The 26,468-nt window shown below is 36.2% G+C and overlaps 1 protein-coding gene across 2 annotated transcripts in view; it reads right to left on the bottom strand.

The window, feature by feature from the left end:
- NFXL1 (nuclear transcription factor, X-box binding like 1) overlaps positions 1-24,637 on the bottom strand; it is a 72,272-nt gene extending 47,635 nt beyond the window's left edge. The window contains exons 1-11 of one of the 2 annotated variants that reach the window (XM_028100735.2): positions 24,559-24,637; positions 23,970-24,215; positions 21,174-21,350; positions 10,715-10,824; positions 8,667-8,800; positions 5,503-5,681; positions 5,107-5,268; positions 4,900-5,000; positions 4,155-4,269; positions 3,078-3,202; positions 2,025-2,147 (exon numbers count right to left, since the gene is read on the bottom strand). In XM_028100735.2, the coding sequence (XP_027956536.2) occupies positions 2,025-2,147; positions 3,078-3,202; positions 4,155-4,269; positions 4,900-5,000; positions 5,107-5,268; positions 5,503-5,681; positions 8,667-8,800; positions 10,715-10,824; positions 21,174-21,350; positions 23,970-24,213 (1,470 nt within the window). In that variant the 5' untranslated portion in view covers positions 24,214-24,215; positions 24,559-24,637. The remainder of the gene's footprint in view (positions 1-2,024; positions 2,148-3,077; positions 3,203-4,154; positions 4,270-4,899; positions 5,001-5,106; positions 5,269-5,502; positions 5,682-8,666; positions 8,801-10,714; positions 10,825-21,173; positions 21,351-23,969; positions 24,216-24,558) is intronic. The other variant, XM_028100737.2, reaches the window with a different exon arrangement.
- Positions 24,638-26,468: the final 1,831 nt, after the last annotated feature.

The following is a 26,468-nucleotide window of genomic DNA, read 5'->3' as shown; positions in this document are numbered from 1 at the left end:
CCTCTCCCACTCCCCCTGCTTGTGTTCCCTCTCTCGCTGTGTCTCTATCAAATAAAGGAATAAAATCTTTAAAAAAAAAAAAGGAAGAAATACAAAACAAAACAAAACAAATCTCCAGCATCCAAAAATGTAAAGTTCACAATGTCTGGAAACCAGTAAAAAATTACCAATCAGGAAAATATCATCCAAAAGAAGAAAAATCAATCAATAGCAATAGACCCAAAAATGATAGAGGACAGAATCAGTAGGCAAAAACATTAAAATGGGCATTATAAAAGTATAGCCCACCCACATATTCAAGAAGATAGAAAAAAGCATGAGCCTGCTAAGGACAGACACGGGAGACATAAAAAAGACTCAACTCCAATTCCCAGAGATAAAAAAGTACTATGTCTGAGATAAAAAAACATAGGAAGGGATAAACATCAAATTAGACAATGCAGAAGAAAATTAGTGAACTGAAGACAAAGCTACACAGGCTAAAATAAAACACAGAAATTAAAAGGACTAAATAATAAATGGAGCATCAGTGAGCTGTGGGACTTCAAGCAACATAACATACACATCATTGGAGTCTCAGAAGGTGATGCATGGGGGAAAAATATCTGAAGCAACAAAGAATGAAAATTTCACAAATTTGATGAAAACTATAAACAGATCAGAGAAACTCAACAAAAACTAGGCTAAAGAAACAAGAAGAAAGCTATACACAAGAACACCACAAATAAACTGCTGAAAACCAACAGTATAGGGAAAAATCTCTAAAAATAGCCAAAGAGAAAAGAGACATTACATACAGTACAGAGGAACAAAGATAACAATCACAGCATACACTTTTTTGGAAAAAAAATGCAAGCTAAGGGATAATGGAGCAACATCTTTAAAGTATGGGGGGAATGTTGTCAAACTAGAATTCTACTGTAGAAATATTTTTCACAATGGCTGAAGTCATTAAAGGTAAAAGACGTCATGAACAGCATTATAAAAAATATTAAAAGAAGTCCTTCCAACAAAAAGAAAATGAAAATAGAAACCCAAATCTATGTAAAGGGATGAAAAGCACCAAAAATAGTGAATTTGATGATAAATATATAAGACTACTTTTCTTATTTTTTTCAAACTCTTTAAAAGATATCTGTCTATTTAAAGCAAAAGTAAAAACAATGTATTTGGGGTTTATAAAATACATGGATATAAAATGTGTGAGAATCCAATAAAGGAGTTAAAATGAATCATTGAAAAACAATACTTGATCAAATAGAAAACACAAAAGAGGGAAAAGGAACAAACAACAGATGGGCAAATAGAAAATAAATAGCAAAATGACAGATTTAAATCCTACCATATTAAAGATCACATTAAATGTAAGTGATCTACGCCCAAATTAAATGACAAAGATTGTCAACATTTAAAGTGGAAGATATTATAAAATATCTAAATGTGGTCTATAAGAAATCTACTTTAAATATAAAATAAGTTGAAAGTAAAAGAATAGAAAAAGATATCTGTATTAACATTAAACAGAACAGCATCACTATATTTCAATAGATTTAAGAACAAGGAAACCTTACCAGAAATAGAGGAATAATTCATAATGATAAATGGAACTCAAAAAAACTACAAATCTACAGACTCAATAAAATACTCCAGTGCATCTTAAATGGAACCAAGTGTCTATAAATACGATTTGAACACTAGAAGTTAAGCCTCTACCACCAAATGAACTATCGCTCTAACACTACTATGATGTTTTAAAATCCAGGGAACAGAAACAGCCCAAGAACCAAGTTAAAAGGTTTATGCCCAGGACCAAAAAGAGACCCTGTCATTTAAAAACCTTGGTAAGATTTCCCACTAATATAAACAATTAAGATTAATCTAGAATATTTATTAGTATTTCATATGGAAAGCAAAGAACATGCTTTAACATCTGAAGAATAAACCATGATGGCACTTATCACAGGCTCAAAAAGTACAAATTCAAGACAATTTTTAAATCCGTTTCCCAGGCTTACTACACATACCTTTCTCCTACACTGATGCTTCTGACAGTCCCGCATCTTAACACACTTAGTCTCACATAGATAAGGTTTATGACATGGCATTCGTTTTGTATGCTTTCCACAGCGACAATGCTTTTCCACTTCCTGGAAGAATCGAATGAATGTTATTAAAACTAACTTTTGTTGACATTTTCTCCCCACATTGCAATCTCTATTAATTAGTAAAGAATGAAGAAGGAAAAGTTTTAAAAGTCTTTCATATAAAGGACTTTACCAAAAATAAAGCTGAATTTCCTAAGACATTTGTTTGTATCTTACTTTGTTCCAACAAAGACTTCATAGAACTCCCACTATTAAATTTAGTAAAAATTGGATATTCAATAGTAAAACAACTGCACACATTAAAATAACATCTAGTTACACCATACCATCTGCCCATCTTGTTTCAGTAAAACAAAAGAATTGGATTATTTAGTAGTATGGTCCAAACCAAAATGACATATATAACGTTATTTAACATCTCACTTCCAGGCATTTATTTCTTTCCATCATCACTAGGCCGACTTATCATTGCTTTGAATATCTTCTGAAAACAAACAACCCCATGCTAGATTATAAAAATGACAATGTTTAAACTTTTACAAAGCAAAATCAAACAAAGGGTAATTTTTAGATTTGACTGTTGGCATACTCTCCTGCTTCTCTACCATAAACATTAGGTCACTAAGCTCATACAGATCATCACATAGATGTTTATGAAAGTAATGGAAAACGGGCGCCTGGCTGGCTCAGTCGTTAAGCATCTGACTTCGGCTCAGGTCATGATCCCAGGGTCCTGGGATCGAGCCCCACATCAGGCTCCCTGCTCAGCGGGAAGCCTGCTTCTCCCTCTCACTCCTCCTGTTTGTGTTCTCTCTCACGGTCTCTCTCTCTCTCTCTGTCAAATAAATAAATAAAATCTTCTAAAAAACAAAAACAAAAAAGAAAGTAATGGAAAACAATTATAGCATAATCCCATTTGACATACTATGACAGGTGGTTTTTTAAAATTAATTATTATAGGAGATGACTAACTTGTCTGCATGTTTCACAAGGACCTCGGTGACAACGCTGTGAACATCTATGGATTCCACATTCAAGTACTTTGTCACAGCTATCTCCACAAGTTGGTACATCTTCTGTACACGGCAAAGAAAACTCTAAAAGCAGACAAAAAGTCAAAGTTAATAAGATACATTATTATAAAGCACTAACAACATGCCATGTTCTTTTGGCTCCCTAAAGAATGACAGCCCTTTCAGACTATGAATTTATGCATCTACATAGTTATTGGAAAGAGCTAAATTTAATGAAAATAATCACTAATAAAAAAGTTTGTTTTTTAAAAAGAATTTGACACATAACAAGTTACCATCCTCAAGACACATGTTTATGAGCTAACTACTTCAGAAATACTTACCTAAATAAAAGAGTAAGACCATATAAACCTCTATGAAGACTTCTACAATAAATAGAATTATAAAAAGAAAATTTGCTCTTAACAACCTCACAGGATTAGAAAAAAAAAAGATGTAGACTTGAGAACATTATGAAAATGACCTTTAACATACACATACTAAGACAAGTGTTGGCAATAATCTTATAAATATGTGTGCTGGTATTGGTGCAGAGTTAAAGAAGTACACTCAAACTGCAACGTTCTGTGCCTTATTTCAAAGCAGCCAAATTAAATTCACCCATAACCTAAAACACAATACAATAATGACAACAGTCTATGATTATGAGATTTCCTTTATTGCCAGGCACTACACCAAATACTTTATGCGCATTTTATCGTTTAATTCTCACTCATTTCATTCTCTTTATCTTATAAAGAAAATATTATTACTGCATTTTACTTGAGAAAACTATAGTTCATGAAGGTGGAATCTGAACCACGATATGCCTAATTCCAAAGTCTGAGTTCTTAACCCACTAAACTATATTGTCCCCTTTCAGCAAATGTAAAAAAAAAAAAAAAAATCTACTATCAAATTGGTATTTTTACTGAAATTACATTATGAACTCCCACAGAAATCTAATTTAGGAACGTACTCTAAGTGAACAGGAGAAATAATCATATTGCATTAAAGGTTTAAAAAAAAGTCTTACTTGACTTCTGACATGGACAGAACCTTTTCCCAGATCGAGGACATTCTCCACAAGCACCAACATGGCAAACTTGCTCACATATATGATTACCACATGGCAGGGTTTTTCCACATACCTAAAATAAAATGCAATAAGCACATAAGACTTAAAAGTTAACAATAAGACTCTGTGCGTGACCTAATCCATTTTTCAATCACAAGCAACTTCTTTATGTTCTTCATATTATGCTTTATATTTTATATAGGTATCACATATATATACATAAACATATACACAAACATATACACATGAACATACACACATACATTTCCTATGTACCTTTAAAATAAAGGGGAAAAAGTACATATAGCTTCATATGGTCATCTACCAAAGATTTCCAAATGATACTAAAACCATGTTAATTCTAGGACAATCTACAAAATCCTACTTCCTCAACTGGAATAACTCAAGAACAGAGTGGTGTTAGTTGAAGAGAAGGGAAAGACAAGGAAGGAGAGATAGCAAGAAGCAGAATACATATGTACAGAATCCAAAATTCAACAAATAGCTACTAATCTGAAAAGAAAAAATTTCCTCCAATAATTAAAATTACATTAAATTGGAAAATAGTTTCCTAAAACATGAATATAATTCATTTGCTTTGCTCTTCCTCTTCTTTTATCCAGCTAAACCTACTTAGCATTTCAAATTGTTTATGTTTTCTGTATTCTTTAATACCCACCCCTCCAAATGCATATACACTCACTTGGTCACAGTGCCACAGTGGACTCGCACAGCTCCTTTCAGCTACTTGTTTCCCACAGACACACTTCTGTCTACTAACTCTTGGACAGGGCAGACAATTTCCTAAAATCACAATGATAAATTAGCAAAGAAACATTACAAAACCAATAAAGACTGCTTTGATTTTTACTTAAAAAATCAGAACACCTAACAGGTATGACATTTTTACCTGCATGACAAGGATTTTCACATTTATGTTGTCCACAAAGCAACTTCCGCCCACATGGCAGCTGACAGGACCATTCCTTAGTACTGCACCTACGAGGTATAGGTTTTGCTTTTTTACAGTAACAAGTAGTTGTGACCATCTTTGGACAAGGAGGGCAGGGACCTAGAATCCAATGAAAGGGAAAAAAAAAAAATCACCAATCAAAATTTAAAACTTTCAATTCCTACACCTATCAGTAATTTGTAAAGCTTTCTTTACTGATACTTTAAAAGACATTCCCTTCTAATATCTTCTTATGTGAACTTAAGTTCTGAATTAAACTTTGACAATTTTTTTTCTGCCTCAACATAAGAAATAACCACCCACAAATAATTAGAAATGTAATATTTAACTCACCTGGATGACAGAGGAGTAAACACTTATGGCCACAAGGAGGTTTAAATTCTCTCTCACATACTTGGCCACATGAATGAGGCACAAGCCATGGATCTAGAGGTGGATCTTCTACTTTTCCACAATAGCAATAGTACCTACTAGGTGTGTCAGATCGTTTGTATTCAAACCTACATTTTGGACTACAAAAAAGAATGAAATTACTGAAGTTAATTTCATTTTTAAAAGTGACAAGAGAAACAGGAATATAAACATACTTAGGAGTCGAATACGCTCAATTAATTCTATATTAATGCACCCTCTGCTCCACCTTTATGCTAATAAGAAACAAGATTTCACAAAAATCAATTTCAACCATCTAGAACGGCTCTGTCCAATATAATTTGAGATGAAGGAACCGTTCTATACCATTAGCCACATATGACCAGTGAGCACTTAAAATGTGGCTAATACATACAACTGAGGAAGAAACAGAATTTATTACAATTTTTCAAAATTTAAATAACCACATGTAGCTAGTTGCTACTGTATTAAACAAAGTTAGAATGAAGCTACAAAAAGAAAGCAACATTAGCTTTCTACTAAGCAGATGAACTTTATTCTTGAGGTACTCATTCCAATTTTTATAAAGCTCAATGTTTTAAAAGTTTGGTTGGGTGACCTGCAAATATGTAAAATATATTAGCAACAGCAAACAGAAGACAGAAACCAGATTATAGGTAGGCAATACAGCAGCAAGAGACATGTCTACAATTTAGAATTGAGGGGGAAAATGAAGAATTTCTCAATATCTAATACAAAATAGATATATAACAAATGTGCTTAAATCAAAGAAAAGTTCATATATTGTTTCATTTTCTCTGCTATAGCAGAAAGATTTTTTAGCTAGCATGGTTAAAATAAAACAATGTTAAACTTCAGCCCTATCAAATTCATTTGTAGATCATAGATTGCTTCATTCTAAAGATATTCTAACCCTTACTATTCCCCAGATAAATGAGTATAACTATACTGGAAAAAGTCTCACATCATCACTTTCTTTTGTATCGTTTGTATTTTCATTGTCCTGTGACCATGTCCTCTTTTTTTTAAGATTTTATTTATTTATTTGAGAGACAGAGAGAGTGAGAGAGAACACAAGTGGGGTGAGGAGCAGAGGGAGAAGCAGACTCCCTGCTGACTGAGCCACCCAGGCGCCCCTGAGATCACGTTCTGTTTTCAAATAAATGCCACATAAATATTCAGAATAACCAAAGATACTTGTTTTTGTAATCAAAACTCAAAGACAAAATACCATGTCTCATCTAGAATAAATAATATTATTTTGTTGGAAGAGCTATAAGAGAAAAACGTCTACATTCCTCTAAACTAACGTGGAGGGGGATGTCTACTTTAAATTAGCCTATAGATATGGAGGACTAAAAAGTAACTCACAATACCCTAATAGTGCCCATCAACAGTGAGGCTAAATTGTTCTAGGAGATTGGGAGAGGTATGGGCATTATGTGCAAATGCATGTGTTTTATTTAAAATAATGGCATGCAATAATGAAATGTAATTATGTCAATGTCTTATATATAAGCAAGCAATATCTTAGTAGAAACATTTAAACATTTTAAATGTTTGAATTCCACAAAACAACTAATTTAAAACTACTAATATTTGTATCAAGTTCTAGCTCCATCTTGATGAGGATTAAACAAATCCAAAACAGTCACTGGTTTTCTTAAAAAATATAAAATATAGAATGCAAAAGTTACTACTACACAGCTGATTCAATTTTTTGTTCCTCAGATTTAAGTCAAGAGTAGAAGTTCATTCCCCTTTTAACTGGTACTTCCCAGCACTGTGGCAAAATGACCACTTAAAATAGAATGAGATGAGCAAGGGTGATAAAAAGTACGCATAAGGCTTAGATCTCTAAAATTAAGTCTGAATATCTAGTTTAATTTTGTACCTATTGAACACTGAAATCCTCCCACAAATATATAGTAGCAAAACAAATATAGACTCTGAAATTTTAAACTGTTTCAGAGAAGCTAATATTCAATGCAAACAAATAATATCTCTAAAAATAGTATTATAAGAGAAAACTCAGAAGAACAGAAAAAGCACTGAATTTAGAAGTTAGAAATCCTAGGTTTCAAATCCTGGCTTCACCACTTAAGAATAAGGGAAGCCTGAACATATCGTTTTGCTTCATCAATTTCAATATCCCATTAACATGGGAATAAAAACCCTCACAGAATGCTGAGAATTATTTTTCAAAGTAACCAGTATGTCTAAAATGTTTTTGAAAAACTACACTAGGGGCGCCTGAGTGACTCAGTCAGTGGAGCTTGGAGCCTACTTTAAAAAAACCACTACACCACCACAATTTTACAAATGTATCAGTATTTGTGGTAATAAGAGGAGGTCTGATATGGATCCAGGTTTTCTGAGGTCTCAATCTTATACAATTTAGGGGCCTCTGTTAAGAATCTAAAATTAGTTACAAAAGTGATTATTTATATGAACACAGAACCCCTGAAGTTTATGCTTCATTACCTTGACAGTAAATCTACCCTCTGAGCTGCCAGTATGGATAAATTTTTTATTATCTTTATTTAGCAGAGATATAAATTTTCCACTCCCCAACTCTTTCTAGAAATATAACAAGTTCACAATTAAATATTCATCAATAATAAGCCATACTAATGAAATTAATGTGGAAAAAGTGGTAAGATTGAATAATATACTCCTGCAGTTTGAGAGATTTCAAAGACAACATCAGGAAGCCTATGACCAAAACACATTAGATGGCAGTCTTGTACAATGTGATACTAACTAATGTATACTAACAGTAACTCCAGAAGAGAAGTACCAGAATTATGAAGGATTCTAGTCATATAGAATTTTAAAGAAATGGAAGTTCTTTAAAAAAGATAATTAAGGAGGTGTTTTGCAGAAGAAAAAGTAAAGTCTGAACGATTTATTGGTTTCTGAAAGTAACAAGTAGTTATACAAATTGGAAAAAATAGAAGCCATTACCAAAGTACTATAACTCCACAAACCAAACTAAATGAAGGCCCAAAATGGATACTGAAACTGCCAATACGGCAACTTAGGACCTACAGTCTTCATTTATTTTACAACTTACTATTCCAACTAAATTAGCAGAAAGTTACCATGGCCAAGGATAATCTCTCTTTCCAAAATCGTCATCCGTCAAAGGAGAAGATACCAGAAACTGGCTATCTTTAGCCCACTTCTGGATACAGGGCATGTGAAATATACAGAAACATCCTGAACAGCTCCAAACCTAAGACAAAGGTATCAGAAATTAACATGTATCCAATGACCAATACTTTAAAATGAGCATCACACTAAATTATTTTGAAGAGCTACCTAAGGACTAAAGAAAAAAATTTTCCTTCCAGTCTAATAGAAGAAATGTTTTTCATAAAAATATATTTAAGTTTAGAACATTTTAAATAAAACTATTAATTACCCAGAGTCATCTAGCTAGAAATAACTACTAATATTCTGAATGATCTCCAATTGTTTTGGTATATATTTCACACTTTTTAAAAATAAGGTCACGCTGTACTAATTGATATATAACTTTATAGTCTAACATACTATAAGCAGTTACCATTATTAAATATGTTCATACATGATATTTATAGCTGTATTATCATGTAGATTTACATGTCCAATTTCTTTTTGGACATTTAGGTTATTTCCAATGATAAATAACGCTACAGAGGAATCCTGAAATATATTATGTACATGTATCTGTACATAGTCCTTTTGTTATATAAAATCTATTAGTCTAGCACTTAATGCTAAATTCTAAAAATTAAATGAGCAAAAAACAGACATATTTTTAAACTTAATAATAGTAAATTAATTCTTAAAACCTGCCAACACGTCAATGACAAAAATCAGTTCTCCTTTCATTGTAACATTTTGCAACTGTTCAATAAAATCACACATGTAGCACAATGCATAAGCTGGCAGAAGCATTAAAAAAAAAGAAGGCAACTTCTTAGTTTGTTACCCCCAAAGCAGTGCCTGAGAAAAGAACTGGGATGCAACAATGAGGGGATAAGGGAGGGAAGAGGAAATGCCAATAAATGGTATATTGTTGAGCTGATTATTGCTAAGGGCCAAAGTTCAGTCCTGTTATGGACCCTCTGAAGAACCATGTAAAACACATCTCAGACTACCCCGGCCCCAACTCCTACTGGAGAGAAGGCTGGGACACTCATCCGCCAATTAATTCCATGTGGAAGAAAGTTGCCCCAAGGGACATTAATTTCCCGGTGCTTGTGCACGATGCCTATGTACTAGCTGAGTAATCCCAAGGAGAAAGCATTAAGGTTAAAAAAATAAATAAATCTACACACACAGCAAGTGTTTAAGGTGGGAATATAACCACATGCAGCGAGATTATTCAGCCACTGCAACGGAAATCAGAGTAAGCCAACCAGATGTGACTCTAGACACCAAAGGCACATGCATCGACATCTATCCTGTCCAATATATGTTAAATTTCTGATTCACTCTACACGACCAACTCAATTCATCCAGCCTGATTTTGTCTAGGCAACGCTGCTATAATCTGAGTCTAAACACTGAATCTACCATATTCAGTCATTACTTCCCCTTAATTGCTTCTTTAATGCCCTTTTAAATTTACATATGGATAACTTCACCATTAGACCACAGCACCTCCAAGTACATGAGTTACATCCGAATCCATCTCTCCCCAGTGACCCTAGCCATTTTCTACAGTGTCTTCAACACAAGAAACACAAGAGAAGCTCACTAATAAACTGCTGAGTATCACGGCTAGGTTCTACTTCCTTCAAGGCAGGAACCATATCTCCCTTTTTTTAACCTGTTGAAAGTAGTGAAATATAGTGCATTTTAACATTTCAGTATTGCGGGAATGTCTAAAGTACAGATGCTATGCTTTATCAAATTGACATGTGTATTAAAACTGAAGATATTTGCTTCACTTATATTAACAGTGCTAAAAATACTGGCTGCTCATTTAGAAGTAATTTTTTCAAATTACAGATTTACAAAATGAAGATCAATTCATAAATAAAATTCTCAGATGAAGCATATTTGAACAAAAATAAAAGAATAAATGGTTACATATGACAAATGCAAAATAAGATATTTTGGGGAGATACATTAATATAGGACAAAGGGAAGAACTTACTGCTTGGTTTCTCTTCACCGAAGCAATACAAATCAAGCACGTCATAGCCCCTGCTTGGAAAGCTTCATGGACATACTGTCTTGTTCGCTCTAACTCATGCATATCTCCATCTTGAAATTTAAAAATTGAAAATTTCATGTTAAGCAACATCTGAAAATAATACAAACCCACTAATAGCACCACAGTTAGTAAGAATTGCAGCCAAGAGGTCACAGAATCCATGCATTAAATCTTACGTCCTTAATTCAAAAACAGTCCATGGGCCCTCTCTGAGAACATACTTGCTTTCATTGCTGTTACAGTCCTTAACAATTTTGGTGGGGGCAGAGTCATGGGCAAGAGCGGCAAGATGTCAAGTAACAAGGGAAAGCATACCTAAAAGCAAAGTGAAAGAATCTGCAAAGTCAAAGCTCAGCAGAGACGTTTAGCCTAAATATAAATGTGTGTGTTGATACATAGCATATTCTTACTGAAAACTTGTTGGATGAAATGACCCTGAGGTCGTTACACAATAATCACCTTGTTTCATTAAATTATATTCACTATTTCTACTTAAAAGGGTAGCATGAACTTCTTAAAAAATATCACTACACCATAATTTCCTGTAAGCAATTACTGAGCATTTATTTGCTAGGCACTTCATGTTTTGTATTTCAGTGGGATTAAATGAGCTATTTTGATCTTCACTTTACAGAGAAAATGAGAAAACTGAGACAAGAACAATTAAGTTAACTTCAGTCTGACTGCAAAGTGAGCCCTTGTCACACTATGTTATGCTGCAGCAAAAGGTTACTACAAGAAGATCCATGAAATAACAGGTGACAGCAAAATGAAAGCCTGAAAAACTACCCACAAGCATACAACACCAAAAAGGCAATAATCTGAGTCACTTTAGTGTAAGAGAAATAAACCTACATGCTTTTAGTATAACAAAGATTCCTCAATAGAGGAACTGAGTCTCCAAGAAAAGTAGACTAACAGCATCAGCGATCATGGCAAGAAAATGATTCAAATCAAAATTTAAGTCACCAAAGAGAAAAGTTAAATAAATAGGACATTTGGCTAATTCTGTACTTTCTAAAATCATCTAAGTAAACAAAGCCCTTACAAAAACTTGCTCTACCATATATAAATATAATTTAGGATATTAAACAAAATACACATAAAATCACTCCCAAAACTATAAAGTATTATAAAATTATTAAAGACAATTGCTTTATTTTAAATAAACCACTGAAGTTTAGAGAGTATCCTTAAAAGCCGACTTAAGAACCGTATTGTGTGCTTGCTTTGCTCTTCAACATAGCTGGCTTTAACAAAGGTACAGCTGACCCTTAAACAACCACGCAGTCATAAATAAGCATGTAACTTCTGACTCCCTCTATGGGGCTACTAGTTAGTAGCCTACTGTTGACCAAAAGCCTAACAACATGAAAACAATATTTTGTATGCAATATGTATTATATGCTGTATTCTCACAATACAGTAAGCTAGAGAATAAGAAATGTTATCAACACCCAAAAAACAAATAATCCAGTTAAGAAATGGGCAGGAGACATGAATAGACATTTTTCCAAAGAGGACATCCAGATGGCTAAGAGACACAAGAAAAGATGTTTAACTTCACTCATCACCAGGAAAATACAAGTCAAAACCACAATGAGATGCCACCTCACACCTGTCAGAATGGCTAAAATTAGCAATCCAGGAAACAACAGATGTTGGTGAGGATGTGGAGAAAGGGGAACCGTCTTACACTGTTGGTGGGAATGCAAACTGGTGCAGCCACTTTGGAGAACAGTATGGAGTTTCCTCAAAAAGTTAAAAACAGAGCTACCCCATGACCCAGCAACTGCACTACTAAGTGTTTAAACAAAGGATACAAAAATACAGATTCAAAGGGGCACATACACCTTGATGTTTATAGCAGCATTATTAACAACAGCCAAATAGGGAAGGGGCCGAATGTCCAACGACTGATGAATGGATAAAGAGGTGGTATATTTATACAATAGGATATTACACAGCCATCAAAAAGAATGAAATCTTGCCATTTGCAACAATGTGAATGGAACTAGAGTGTATTATGCTAAGCAAAAACAAGTCAGTCAGAGAAAGACAAATACCGTATGATTTCACTCATATCTGTAATTTAAGAAACAAAACAGATGAACATACGGAAAGGAAAAAAAAAGAGAGAGAGAAGCAAACCATAAGAGATTCTTAGCTACTGAGAACAAACTGAGGGTTAATGAAGGGAGGTGAGCGGGGGATGGGCTAGCTGGGTGATGAGTATTAAAGAGGGCATTTGTTGTGATGAGCACTGGGTGTTATATGTAAGTGATGAATCACTGAATTCTACTCCTGAAACCAGTATTGCAATATGTGCTAACTAGAATTTAAATAAAAATTTGAAACAAAAAAAAACAAAAAAGGAAATGTTATTAACAAAATCATAAAATAAAAATGCATTTACAGTACTATACATACATTTATTGAAAAAAATGCACGTATAAGTGGACTTGCACAGCTCAAGCCCATATTGTTCAAGGGTCAACTGTACAACATTTTAAATTTCACCTAATTTAACATTAGCACATAAAATAGAATTTGGGAACATGATGGAATAGGCTTTAACAAAGTAAAGTACAACCGTATATTTATAAAATTTTTTTAAAATTTCTTTGAAAATTGTATTCAACTTTGGCTGCAGGATTAACTACACTGCCTAAGATGTCATAGTGGATAATAGAGCCTAGCATCTGAAGTCACACATTCTAAAAAGATCACTCTGGCAACTGAAGAAAGATGAGTCCATAGAGGCCAAGACTAGAAGCCTAAAGTACCAGTTAAGAGGCAGTTACAGCGGATAAAGCAAAAAACAACTTTAAGCAAGTTACCTATTTCTCAGTTTTCTCATCTTTAAAATAGTAATAATAGCAATAGTGATATCTACCTCATAAAGTTATATGGATTTAATCCACATATTAAACAGCTGTAGGAGACTGAATTAGGCAATAATAGTATGTGGGGAGAGGAAGGGTAGAGTTAAGAAATTTAGGAAGCAAAACTCAGCAGGACTTGGTAACAGTTAGATTGTGCTGCTTTGAAAAGCTTATGTTGTCAGCATTCAAAGGAAAGAGTGACGTGTTTGATGAGATGTCCGACACAGGCAGAGGGGAGGAGAGTACAGGATGAGACACACTCATGTTATGTTTGCGCCATTACTCACCAGGATTTCTGGCTTGGGTGGGTGATTGGGAAAATAGTGGTGCTACTAAATGAGGTTAAAACAAGAAATAAGTTATCTTTAAACCTACGTTTGATGTGTCCATGGGCCAACAAGATAGAGACACCCATCAGGAAGCTGACCATGCAAGTCTGAAATTTGAGAGAAGGGTCATCAAAGTACAAAGGCTCGGCTCAGACAAAAAGAAACTCTTTGGCAAAGTTCTGGTGTTTAATCCACTAAAGTGAGATGGAAAACACCTCATTACCCTGACATTTATTGTTCTTAAATCAAGTAATCAGATTTCCTTACAAAGTAGAGAACAAAAAGGCACAAGAATCAAAATATTTATGGACTGGACAAAAAACAACAAAAGAAAAATTGCCTTACCACCTTAAGATGAAAGCCAGACCAAAAATTAATAACTTACAAAAAACTAATAACTTATAAATGATAAATTTTTAAATAGTAGGAAGAAATACTGAGTTACAGTACTAAATTTCTTATTTAAAAATAAAACCTATCACTATCTAGAATAGTTTAAGTCCTCTTGAAGCAGGAAACTTAAGGTTACTTTCTATAAAGTCCTCTAGAAGCAAGAAACTTCCTAACCTTAAAGTAACTCTTGATCAACTTACCTGGCTGAGCCAGTTGACAAAGGTCACACTTTATCAACCTACCTGGCTGAGCCAGACTTCAAGCTTCCTAATCTCAATTCTTTAGCAGATATGGTCAATTCCTTAGAAAATCTACTTGACAATGTGTGCCTGGCCCCATGATGCCATCAGAATACTCAGGCAAATAACTAATATGGATAATACATGCAAGCATATTTCTAATAATGACATTAAGTATAAAATATGAAAAGTGTTAAAACACTTAAGTTTAAAATAATCTACTTTTATACTTAATACCAAATCCTTCATAGCGACATCAATTTGGCCCTCTCACTCGTAAACAAGAGTGGTATTAAGAGTAACCCAGGTATACACATTTAATGACGCTGTACACATCAACCAGAGAAGACTTAATTTAAAAAGAAAAAAACGAAATCACAAGTTGTAAGACACAATATAAAGGAAAAAAGTCAAGAAATGAAACTGACTTCAAAACACATTTAATATATGATGAAAAATGAGGAAAAATGAAGAATAGATTTAAGCGAGTATTCAAAGTTGTCAAGCCCAACCAAATCATAACTGGGGACAACCTGACCCCACACCTTTCAGGGAGTTCTGGCATCCCCCTCCCAGATGCTAATGAATTGCCAATTACACATACAGAACTTCTAGGGCCACAAGGGACTATGCCATTCTATTTGCTCTATGGAAAGATTAGTGTTCTACAACATGTAACTCAAATAGTAAAATGCACAAAAATTCAACTCTGCAATACAAAAATGCTCATTCTTAAGATGCAAAAACTATTCCATATAGACTAAAAGTGTTCTTTAAAAGTCAGGAATATATTTTCATTGATGTCAAAACAGTCAAAATTTAGGGGTAAGCTAAGATGGCAGCACTGTAGGAATACCATAGGCCTGTCTCTTCCTTCAAACAACAGGTAACTATCAAATCATTCTAGATACCCCAGAAATCAACCCGAACACTGACAAAATGGACTCCACAAGTAAAGGGAGCGAAGAAGCCACAACAATGAAGCTAAGAGGACAGAGACGTGGTTTAGGCGAGAAACGGATCACGAGTGCCACGGTAGGAAGGGAGCCATGGTCGCGGAGAAAGATGGGAGAGAGAGGAGCACGCAGGGGAAAATACAAGAACGTTTCCCCAAAGCCACTGGCTGAAAAAACAAGAAGGGCTGATTTTCATGAGTTCTTGCAACCAGTGGGGCATAAAGACTGGAGTTTTAAAGGTCAGCGGGCCTGGCTGGGATAGAGCCCTGAGGGCCTTACACTGCTCCTGAACAGAAGGCAGGCAAACAACCCTGGGGCAGACAGCATGGAAACCAGCGGTCTGAAGAGTGCCTGGGGCACACAGGGGGAGATTATTCACTCCCCTTAGAGCACTCCCTGAGAGGCAGCGTTCACCAGAGATGCCTCTGTGGGGATAAAGGAGCCAGTCAGTACCATTTCTCTCCCACGCCCCTCAGTTTAAACACAGAGTCACCTGTGGGAAGCAGCACAGCGCCAACACTGGCCCCCTAACCTGCTTACACCAAGTTCCACATCCCTGCACTCTGGTGGAACTGCCCTTCTCAAAAGCTTGCCTCAGTCCCAGCACAGCAGGCCCCTTTCCCCAGAGGACCAGTAGGAACCCCTGCCCACACCACATCTCCTGACCAGAGTTCTGGAGGGCTTCAGTTCTAGTGGAACTAGTATCAGATCTCATTTAAACCAGCAGACCAGAATACACCTAGTTAAAACCTGCCACATTCAGGCCAAGGACCAAACACTACCCACTGCATGCAAAGAGAGCCTCTGCAGAGGACTGGCCTGAAGGACAGAACAGCCAAAACACTACAGCAGGGTGCATGCAGCACATGCAGCACGCACCAGAGACACCACCTGAAGCACCAGGCCCTGGACACTCACTATCTGACCTCTTCTTCATAAATCCATTATTCTCAGGAGAAGGAAACATAACGAACTTTTCTTATACACAGAAGAAGGCAGAGACTTAGACAAAATGCCAAGACAGAGGAATTAATCCCAAACAAAAGAACAAGATAAAGTCACGGCCAGAGATCTAAGCAAAATAGATGTAATATGCTTGATGGAGAATGTAAAGCAACAATCATAAGGATACCACTGGGCTTGAGAAAAGAACAGAAGACATCAGGGAGACCATTATAGCAGAGATAAAAGAGTTAAAAAAGAATCAGTCAGAAATGAAAAATACAGTAACTGGGATTGGAAACAGGCTTGATGCAATGAACACAAGGCTGGAAGAAGCAGAGGAACAAATAAGTGACATAGAAGGTAAAATAATGGAAAATAGTGAAGCTGAACAGAGAGGAAGAAGAATTATAAAATATGAGATTAGACTTAGGGAATTCAGTGACTCCAACAAATGTAATCACATTCGTATTATAAGAGTCCCAGAAGAAGAGAGAGAAAAGGGGGCAGAAAATTTATTTGTGAAAATCATTAACTGGAAACTTCCCTAAACTGGGTAAGGATACAGACATCCAGATCCAGGAGACACAGAGAACTCCCAACAAAATCAAAAAAAGCAGGTCAACACCAATACATATTGTAATTAAATCTGCAAAATATAGAGATAAAGAAAAAATCTTAAAGGCAGCAAGACAAAAGAAGTCCTTAACTTACAACGGAAAACCCATAAGGCTAGCTGCAGATCTCTCAACCGAAACTTGGCAAGCCGGAAGGGAGTGGCATGATACACTCGAAGTGCTGAATAGGAAAAACCTGCAGCCAAGAATACTCTATCCAGCAAGACCATCAGTCAGAATATAAGGAGAGATAGAGAGTTTCCCAGACAAACAAAAACTAAAGGGGTTCTTAACCACAAAACCTACCCTGCAAGAAATATTAAAGGGGACTCTTTGAGTGAAAAGGAAAGACCAAAAGTGACAAAGACAAGAAAGGATCAGAGAAAATCCCCAGAAACAATGACAGAACAAGTAACAAAATGGCACTAAATACATATATATCAATAATTACTCTGAATGTAAATGGACTAAACACACCAAACAAAAGATACAGCATGTCAGAATGGATAGAAAAACAAGACCTTTCTATATGCCACCTACAAGAGACTCATTTTAGACCTCAAGACACCTACAGATTGAAAGTGAGGTAATGGAGAACCATTTATCCGGCACATGGACATCAAAAGGATGCCAGAGTAGCAATACTTATGCCAGAAAAACTAGACTTTAAACCAAAGACTGACATGACATGAAGAAAGGCACTATATCATAACAAAGGGGACAATCCAACAAGAATATCAAACAATTGTAAATATGTACGCACCCAACATGGATGCATATATATATACATATATATATATATAAAACAATAACAAACATAAAGGAACTAATTGATAATAATACAGTAATAGTAGGGGACATTAACACCCCACTTACATCAATGGACAGATTTAACAGAAAATCAACAAGGACACAATGGCTTTGAATGACACACTGGAACAAATGGATTTAACAGATATATTCAGAACATTCCATCCTAAAATAGCAGAATACACATTCTTTTCAAGTGCACATGGACATTCTCCAGAATAGATCACATACCAGGACACAAATCAAGCCTCAACAAGTACAAAAAGATTGAGATCATACCATGCATATTTTCTGACCACAAAAAGAAACTTGAAGTTAACCACAAGAAAAAATGTGGAAACACCACAAATACATAGAGGTTAAAGAACATCCTACTAAAGAATGAATGAGTCAGCCAGGAAATCAATAAAGATAAAAAAAAAAAATGCATGGAAACAAATGAAAATGAAAACACAACAGTCCAAAACCTTCAGGATGCAGCAACAGCGGTCCTAAGAGGGAAGTATATAGCAATGTAGGCCAATCTCAAGAAGCAAGAAAAATCTCAAATAGACAACCTAACCTTACACCTAAAGGAGCTAGAAAAAGAAAAGCAAATAAAGCCTAAAGCCAGCAGAAGGAAGGAAATAACAGAGATTAGAACAGAAATAAATGATATAGAAAATAAAAACAACAGAACCCATCAATGACACAAGGAGCTGGTTCTTTGAAAAAAATTAGTAAAATTGATAAACCTCTAGCCACTTATCAAAAAGAAAAGATAAAGGACTCAAATACATAAAATCACAAATGAGAGACGAGAAATAAACAACACCAAAGAAATACAAAGAATTATAAAAGAATATTATGAAAAATTACATGCCAACAAATTGCACAATCTGGAAGAAATGGATAAATTCCTAGAAACATATAACCTACCAAAACTGAAACAGAAAGAAATAGAAAATTTGGACAGATAACCAGCAAAGAAATTAAATCAGTAATAAAAAATCTCCCAACAAAAGTCCAGGGCAAGATGGCTTCACAGGTAAATTTTACCAAACATTTAGAGAAGAGTTAGTACCTACTCTTCTCAAACTATTTAAGAAAACAGAAAAGGAAGAAAAACTTCCAAATTCATTCTATGAGGCCAGCATTACCCTGATAGCAAAACCAAATAAAGATGCCACTAAAAAAGAGAACTATAGGCCAAATCCCTGATGAACATGGACGCAAAATTTCTCAATAAAATACGAGCAAATCGAATCCAACAGTACATTGAAAGAATCAGTCACCATGACCAAGGAGGATTTATTCCTGGGCAGTAAGTGTGGTTCAATATTCACAAATCAATCAATATGATACACCACATTAATAAAAGAAAGGATAAGAACCATATGATCCTCTCAAGAGATGCAGAAAAAGCATTTGACAAAGTACAATATCCATTCATGAAAAAAACCGTCAACAAAGTAGGTTTAGAGGAAACACACCTCAACAATGATAAAGGCCATATATGAAAAGCCCACAGCTAATAGCATCCTCAATAGGGAAAATTGAGAACTTTTCCTCTACGGTCAAGAACAAGATGGGGATGTCCACCTTCACAACTGTTATTTAACGTAATATTGGAAGGCCTAGTCACAGTAATCAGACAACAAAAAGAAAGAAAAGGCATTCAAACTGGCAAGGAAGATGTCAGACTTTCAATATTTGCAGACAGCATGATACTCTATAGAGAAAACCCAGAAGACTCCACCAAAAAAATTCTAGAATCATAGGATACATAGGATACAAAATCAATATGCAGAAATCTGTTGAATTTCTATACACCAATAATGAAGCAGCAGAAAGAGAAATTAAGGAATCAGTCCCATTTACAATTAGACCAAAACTAGTCAGATACCTAGGAAAAAACCTAACCCAAGAGGTAAAAGACCTGTACCTGTTACTCTGAAAACTATGAAACACTAATGAAAGAAATTAAAGATGACATAAAGAAACGGAAAAACATTCCATGCTCATGAACTGGAAGAACAAATATTGTTAAAATGCCTATGTTACCCAAAGCAGTCTACACATTTAATGCAATCCCTATCAAAATACTACCAGCCTTTTTCACAGAGCTAGAACAAACAATCCTAAAATTTGCATGGAACCACAAAAGACCCCCCAATAGCCAAAGCAGCCTTGAAAAAGAAAAGCAAAGCTGGAGACCCAGCAAAGAAAACAACCAACAAAATGAAAAGGCAATCTTTGGAATGTAAGGAGATATTTGCAAATGACAATCTGATAAAAGGCTAATATCCAAAATATACAAAGAACTTATAAAACCCAACACACAAAAAACAAAAAATCCAATTAAAAAACGGGCAGAAGAACATTATTTTTCCAAAGAATACATACAGATGAGCAACAGACACACGAAAAGATGCTCATCATCACTTGCCATCAGGGAAATGCAAACCAAAACTACAATGAGATACCACCTCATACCTGTCAGAATGGGTAAAATCAACAACACAAGAAACAACAGATGTTGGCAAGCATGTGGAGAAAGGGGAACCCTCTTGCACTGTTAGTGGGAATGCAAACTGGTGCAGCCACTCTGGAGAACAGTATGGAGGTTCCTCAAAAAGTTAGAAATAGAACTACCTATGACCTAGTAATTGCACTACTAGATATTTACCCAAAGAATACAAAAATACTAATTCTAAGGCTACATGCACCCTGATGTTTATAGCAGCATTATCTACATTTGCCAAATTATGGAAATAGCCCAAATGTCCATCGACTGGTGAATGGATAAAGAAGATGTGATATATATACACAATGGGATATTAGCCATAAAAAAGAATGAAATCTTGCCTTTTGCAATGACATGGATGGAGCCAGTATATCATGCTTAGTGAAATAAGTCAGTCAAAGACAAATATCAGATGATTTCACTCATCTGTGGAATTTAAGAAACAAAACAAGCAAAGGGGGGGGAAGAGCAAATGGTAACCCAAGAAACATAAGACACTTAACTACAGAGAACAAACTGATGGTTACTAAAGGGAGGTGGGTGGGGAGATGTGCTAAATAGGTGATGGGGATTAAGGAGTGCACTTGCTGTGATGAGCATTGGGTGATGTATGTAAGTGCTGAATCACTAAATTGTATACCTGAAACTAATATTACACTGTAACTAACTGGAATTTAAATAAAAACTTAAAAAAAGTCAAAATTTAAAAGACTGTACAGCACCTGTCTGAGTAGTATAACTTGTAAATGTATTAGCAACTATTTTCCCCCGTTTTCCTTCAAAATCTTCATCTCCTTCTTCTTCAGAGGAAGAGCTAAAGTGTTCTTCAACAAGTTTTTTGGCTGCAGCTTGATTGGCCTTCTTGATTTCCTCAAATTTCCTTTGAGACATTAGCTCTGCTTAAAAGAAAAAAAAATTAAGTTTCATTTCTGCAAAACAATCTCTAAGCACATAGATTTAAAAGTCATCCTTGGAGCATTCTATCTTACTATTATGCACAAAAAAAGTATTTTCAAGTTTCTTGGCAAACAACTGAAGAGAATAATAACACAATGAAAACCTTCACTTTTGTTAAATATCCTGCTAAATGCAGCAAATTGTCCTAGAAACAGTGATTAACAAATCAATTTAAAATTTATAAAGATATGATAAAGTATCAAAAAACTATTAACCTCAAAATAAGGATGTTAATAAAAATTAAAATGGCATGTTTAAAAATAAATCATACACAGTGATTTTTGAGAGGTGGGAAGCATGCCAACTGGGAGCACATCAGAATCAATTAAACTGGACGCTTTCCCAAACAATCCTCTTCCACACTACAGCCCAGCCTGGCCTGACCCACCAAAGATTTTGCACAAACAATATTCACTATATACCCATTATCTTTATAATCTGCTCTTAGAAAGGTCAAGGATTTTTTGCCTTTATTAAAATGTGGTCACAAAACATGTTTTGTGAATGCTGCCAATATGGAAAATGTGGTTCCTACAGCAGCTTCATTCCAAAAGAAATGTTAAATAAATTCAGATTAGTTCTTCCACTATTCTCTTTAGCACTGACTGTACTTCTCATTTTTTTACTTGGTTAAATAATAACACAAAAAGAATTAGATTACTTCAGAGCATATACCCAACTCCTTAAGGGCAAGGACCAGGGAAATTTTCTTCAAGTACTAACTATTAATAAACTCTTATGATCAGCAATCCTAGTTTTAAGAAAGGAGTCACAAACATTCAGAAGTGATCTGAATTTATTAGTGCCCATACTGAGAGGATTTTAAATTCACTAATTAAAACTGTAAATTGCTGATTTAAGTTCACTTTATGCTTAAAACTGATGAGCCACTACCCAGACAAGCTTTCTTAATTTCGGTGGTGCATTTGTACTTAACGACATTTTATCTTTTATTTCCCTCATGAAATGTTTTCCCTTTGTTGTTGCAGCCAGTTTAGTTGGGGATTATGCAGTATTTCAAGTAAAATTGAAAGAAAATGTATACAGGGCCTATATAGGAATCTTTTGGGTATTAGGAGAAAAGTAATGGCTATAAGACATATGGCTCAAAACTTGATATGCAGTAAGAGAGATGATAAATGTCATTACTTGTGAGAAAACAGCACATAAAGATACATTTCTTGAAAGGCTGAGTTAGAAGACATAATAAAAACATCCATAACCCTATCAACATATCCACATAAGATCATCTCAAAGAAAAGTGACAAAGCAAACTTCCTATGTATTATTTCTTACAGACAAATCTCAATTATCCAGGTGAAGGATGCTTGCTTTTCTGCTATCCACAAAATCCAAGAAACTACCAAAACTGTTCTTGGTCTTCAACTTGCACATTTCACCACCACTTGTATCCTAAACTCATAACTGCTACCAGAAGGGAGGTGGGTGGGGAGATGGGTGAAGTAGGTGATAAAGATTAAGGAATACACTTGTGATGAGCACCGGCTGATGTATGGAAGTGCTGAATCACTATACTGCATACCTGAAACTAATATAACACTATATGTTAACTGTACTGGAATTAAAATACACTCAGTAACTCCAAGCTAAAAGAATACCACCTAACTTTAAAATTAGCTTAGGGAAAAAGCACTCAGAAGCTCAACTTGCTCCTCCCCTCAAAAAATATATTCAGAAAAATACATTCCAAACATTAAAATGATTTGAGGGATTATTCCCTTGGCCTCATGCAATCTTTCATTAGCATGGACAATTCAGAGTTGCCTGTGTGTTCTCAGGCTACACTAAAACACAGCCTTGGATGAAGGATAATGACATGCCAGAGGAGGCCACATCAGATACATCAGAAAAAGGACATGAAATTTGTGAATAGGAACCACAGTTGAGAAAAATACCTCAAGCTCAAGGGCTTACAGGGCATATTCAATTAAAGTTACTAAACTAAGGCAATCTCGCAAAGATGGAAAAAGACAACTGCCCCCCCCAACCCACCGGTAGGAGAGACCACGTGAAATGGAGTGCCTAAACCCAACCTAAACGGAATTTCTGTAACTGGCGGTTGCCATGGGTAAAGCCACACGCTCCTATTTTACCAAAAAAAAAAAAAAAAAAAGAAAGAAAGTAACGAGATTTTTATGAGATTTTAAAAAGAAAAGAAAAACAAAACAAAAAACCAGCAGGCAATCAATTCAGATTTAGAGGATCGTGTTAGCCAAACCAAACTATAGGCTAAATCAGAACCCCGGGCCACAATTTGCAACTTTTGGTCTAGGCATTCAACAGGCAAAAAAGAATAAAGAGAAGAACACTGGACAAAGAAGTTATGCTGATTGAAAGTAATTAAAATTAAGGTGAAAGAGGTATGCTGGGAATCTGCCTAGAATGCCGAAATGAGTAGCTTCCTTGAAGGTTTGAGAAGTGGGGGCAATAATAGACTCTCCAAGGAGAAGTGAATGAGAGCAAGGGCGGGGAGGCCGTTCTGACTAGTAAGTGCCTTAGTAGGCATCCAGGTGAAACCGAGGACGGGGAGCCTTTCTCACCACATGCTACGGAAGTCTGCAGGGCTTCAGATCCCGCGGGGCTGCGCCTGGCTGAACTACCCGCAGCCGCAGGGGTCGCGGCTCCTCGGGAGCTGGGGCCAGGTCCCGCAGCGCCCACTGAGCCTTTCTCTCGCCCTCCTCCGGCGCCGCGGAGATGGATTCCATTTCCTGAAGAAGGGGCCGCGGTGGCCCGTCCTCGGGCTCGGCCTCGGCCACCGGCCACCTGGCGCCAGGAAGCTTCCATTCCTGCAGAGGAAAGAGAAAAAAAAAAAAAAGAGTGGAAGGAGAGTGAGCGCAGCGGGTGCCGAGGCGGGGAATTAGGGGCAGTGGCGGAAACCAGTATGAGGGGCGGAATGAGGAAGGTCCCCGCAGGGCAAGGACCGGGTTTGAGAAGGTCGCGGCCCTGTCACTAGGAGGGTGAGTCCCCGCAAAGCCCACGTTTTGGAGACGGACCGGAGAGGCAGAGGACTAGGCAGAGAAATGGACCTCAGGGCAAGGAGGAGTACCCAGCTCCAGAGTGGGAGAGCCCGGGGAAAGGAAAGCGCCTCCTCAGCCTCAGGAGGAGCGCGGTGCGGATGGAAGTACAGACCTCTTGGCTCCCGCCGGGAACCAACTGCAGTAGCGGACCCCAAGGAAATCTACGTCTCCTTACCGACCGCGCCTGCCCCCGGCGACTACAACTCCCAGAAGCCCCGATTCACTGCCCGCAGAACGCGTGGCATCACCGGCCACTTCCTTATCCGGGAGTGTTGGGGCGGGGGGGTGGGGGCGGTTAGCGAGAGGAGCTCAGAACGCGTGCGCGGGCTTGGACCGAGTCTTCGGAAACTACAATTCCCGGCGTGCTGTGGGGCTTGGGCGGGACCGTCGCCCAGAGAGGGCGGAAGGTTGGGGAGGTGGGTGGACTGTAAGTGTTCTCGACTCGAGAGGATGCTGGGGCTTCCCTACGAATACCTTAAACCCATTTGGGTGTCAGGATTTTGTCAGAGTAGCCATAATTGACTGTCCTCCAGCTTTAGCATTGACCGGGCTTTCAGGTCGCAGGAGGATTCTCACAAACAATGAAAATACTTCGGGGTCGGGGAAGAGGGAGGAAAAGCTGGGGAGTATTGCGGAAACGTGCCTGGAGTGGAGAAAGCGCCCTTAGGAATTGCTGAAGCGATGTAGAGGATATGTCTCTCATAGTTTGTATAGTTTACAATAAGGTTTTCCTGAGGAAGGCCGATTTTTACCTACGTGACAGCTCCCTGAAGTAGATTATATTACGGAAAGTAGTTGAGAGCCATGACCTAAAGCTGACTTTGCTGACTTTTCCAGTAAGATAAGGATAAGTAAATAAATTTCAAAAAATTGGGGGTCTGTCCGGGATTGAGAAATGTATTGCTGTTTGGAACGACACAGTCTTTATACAACTCTTCAACTTAATTTCTCTACATTAACAATAAATACCTAATGTTTAGATAGCATTTGTTAAGTGCCAGGCACTATTCAAAGTGTCTCATGTATTAACTAGTTAGTTAATTAGTTATTCACGATAACACTATTCCCGTTTTACAGCTGAGAACACGAAGTACAGAGAAGTTAAGTAACCTCCCTTGCTCATATAGCTAGTTATTGTTATCATCGATACTATTTTTAAACATGATTTATTCAAAATCCTAGCACAATCAGAATCACAACTGAGTAGTATGATTCCTGGCCTATAGTTTTAAGCACCATGCTATATAATTACTGTATAAATGTATTTAAGATTTACCTAAAAATTCCAGTTACTTTTAGAGGACCTAATAAGTCATATAACTCATAATCAGAATTTTCCCCTGCCATATTATACAATGAAAATTTATAATCATAATAATTACTTTGGAATCAGAAAGAATCCTATGTGTTCTCTGAATTAGGAAACTGTTATAGTATGACAGTAAATTTTTGCAGTAAAAAACTGTGTATCATGTAGAAGCATAGGTAAATTGAGAAAATTTTCAGAAGTGACCATTGCTGTTATTTTTACTTTGAAATTTTAGATAATATTTGGAAAAACAAGAGGGTTTTTTGTGTGTTTATCAAAAGGGAACATGAGAAATATAATTAAACATTATAAAGATATAATTAAAATTATAAAGATTGATAAATATTGTGCAGGTCCCATTAATTTTAATTCTTAAAAATAGTACTCAGAGGAATAGCTAAAAAAGGCTGACAATACCAAGTGTTGGCAATAAGAACTCTAATACTCACTGGTGGAAGTGGAAATTGGTTCAAAGACTTTCAAAAAATGTAGACAGTATCTACTAAAACTAAACACGACCTACTACTACAGCACCATGACCAAGCAATTCCACTTCTGTATACACACCTAAAAGAAATAAGTGCATAGTCCACAAAGACTCACATTTAAAGCAGCTTTATTCATAACAGCCCAAAATTAGAAACAACCTTAATGTCCCGGAGAATAGAAAAATAAATGTGGTGTATTCATATAATGAATATATATATGTATGT

The sequence above is a fragment of the Eumetopias jubatus genome, unplaced genomic scaffold, assembly GCF_037043125.1.
Source record: "Eumetopias jubatus isolate StellerSeaLion01/CBP00866 unplaced genomic scaffold, mEumJub1_p1.0 scaffold_2, whole genome shotgun sequence".
NCBI classification, from domain to species: domain Eukaryota; kingdom Metazoa; phylum Chordata; class Mammalia; order Carnivora; family Otariidae; genus Eumetopias; species Eumetopias jubatus.
This window is presented reverse-complemented; position numbering and strand designations above follow the sequence as displayed.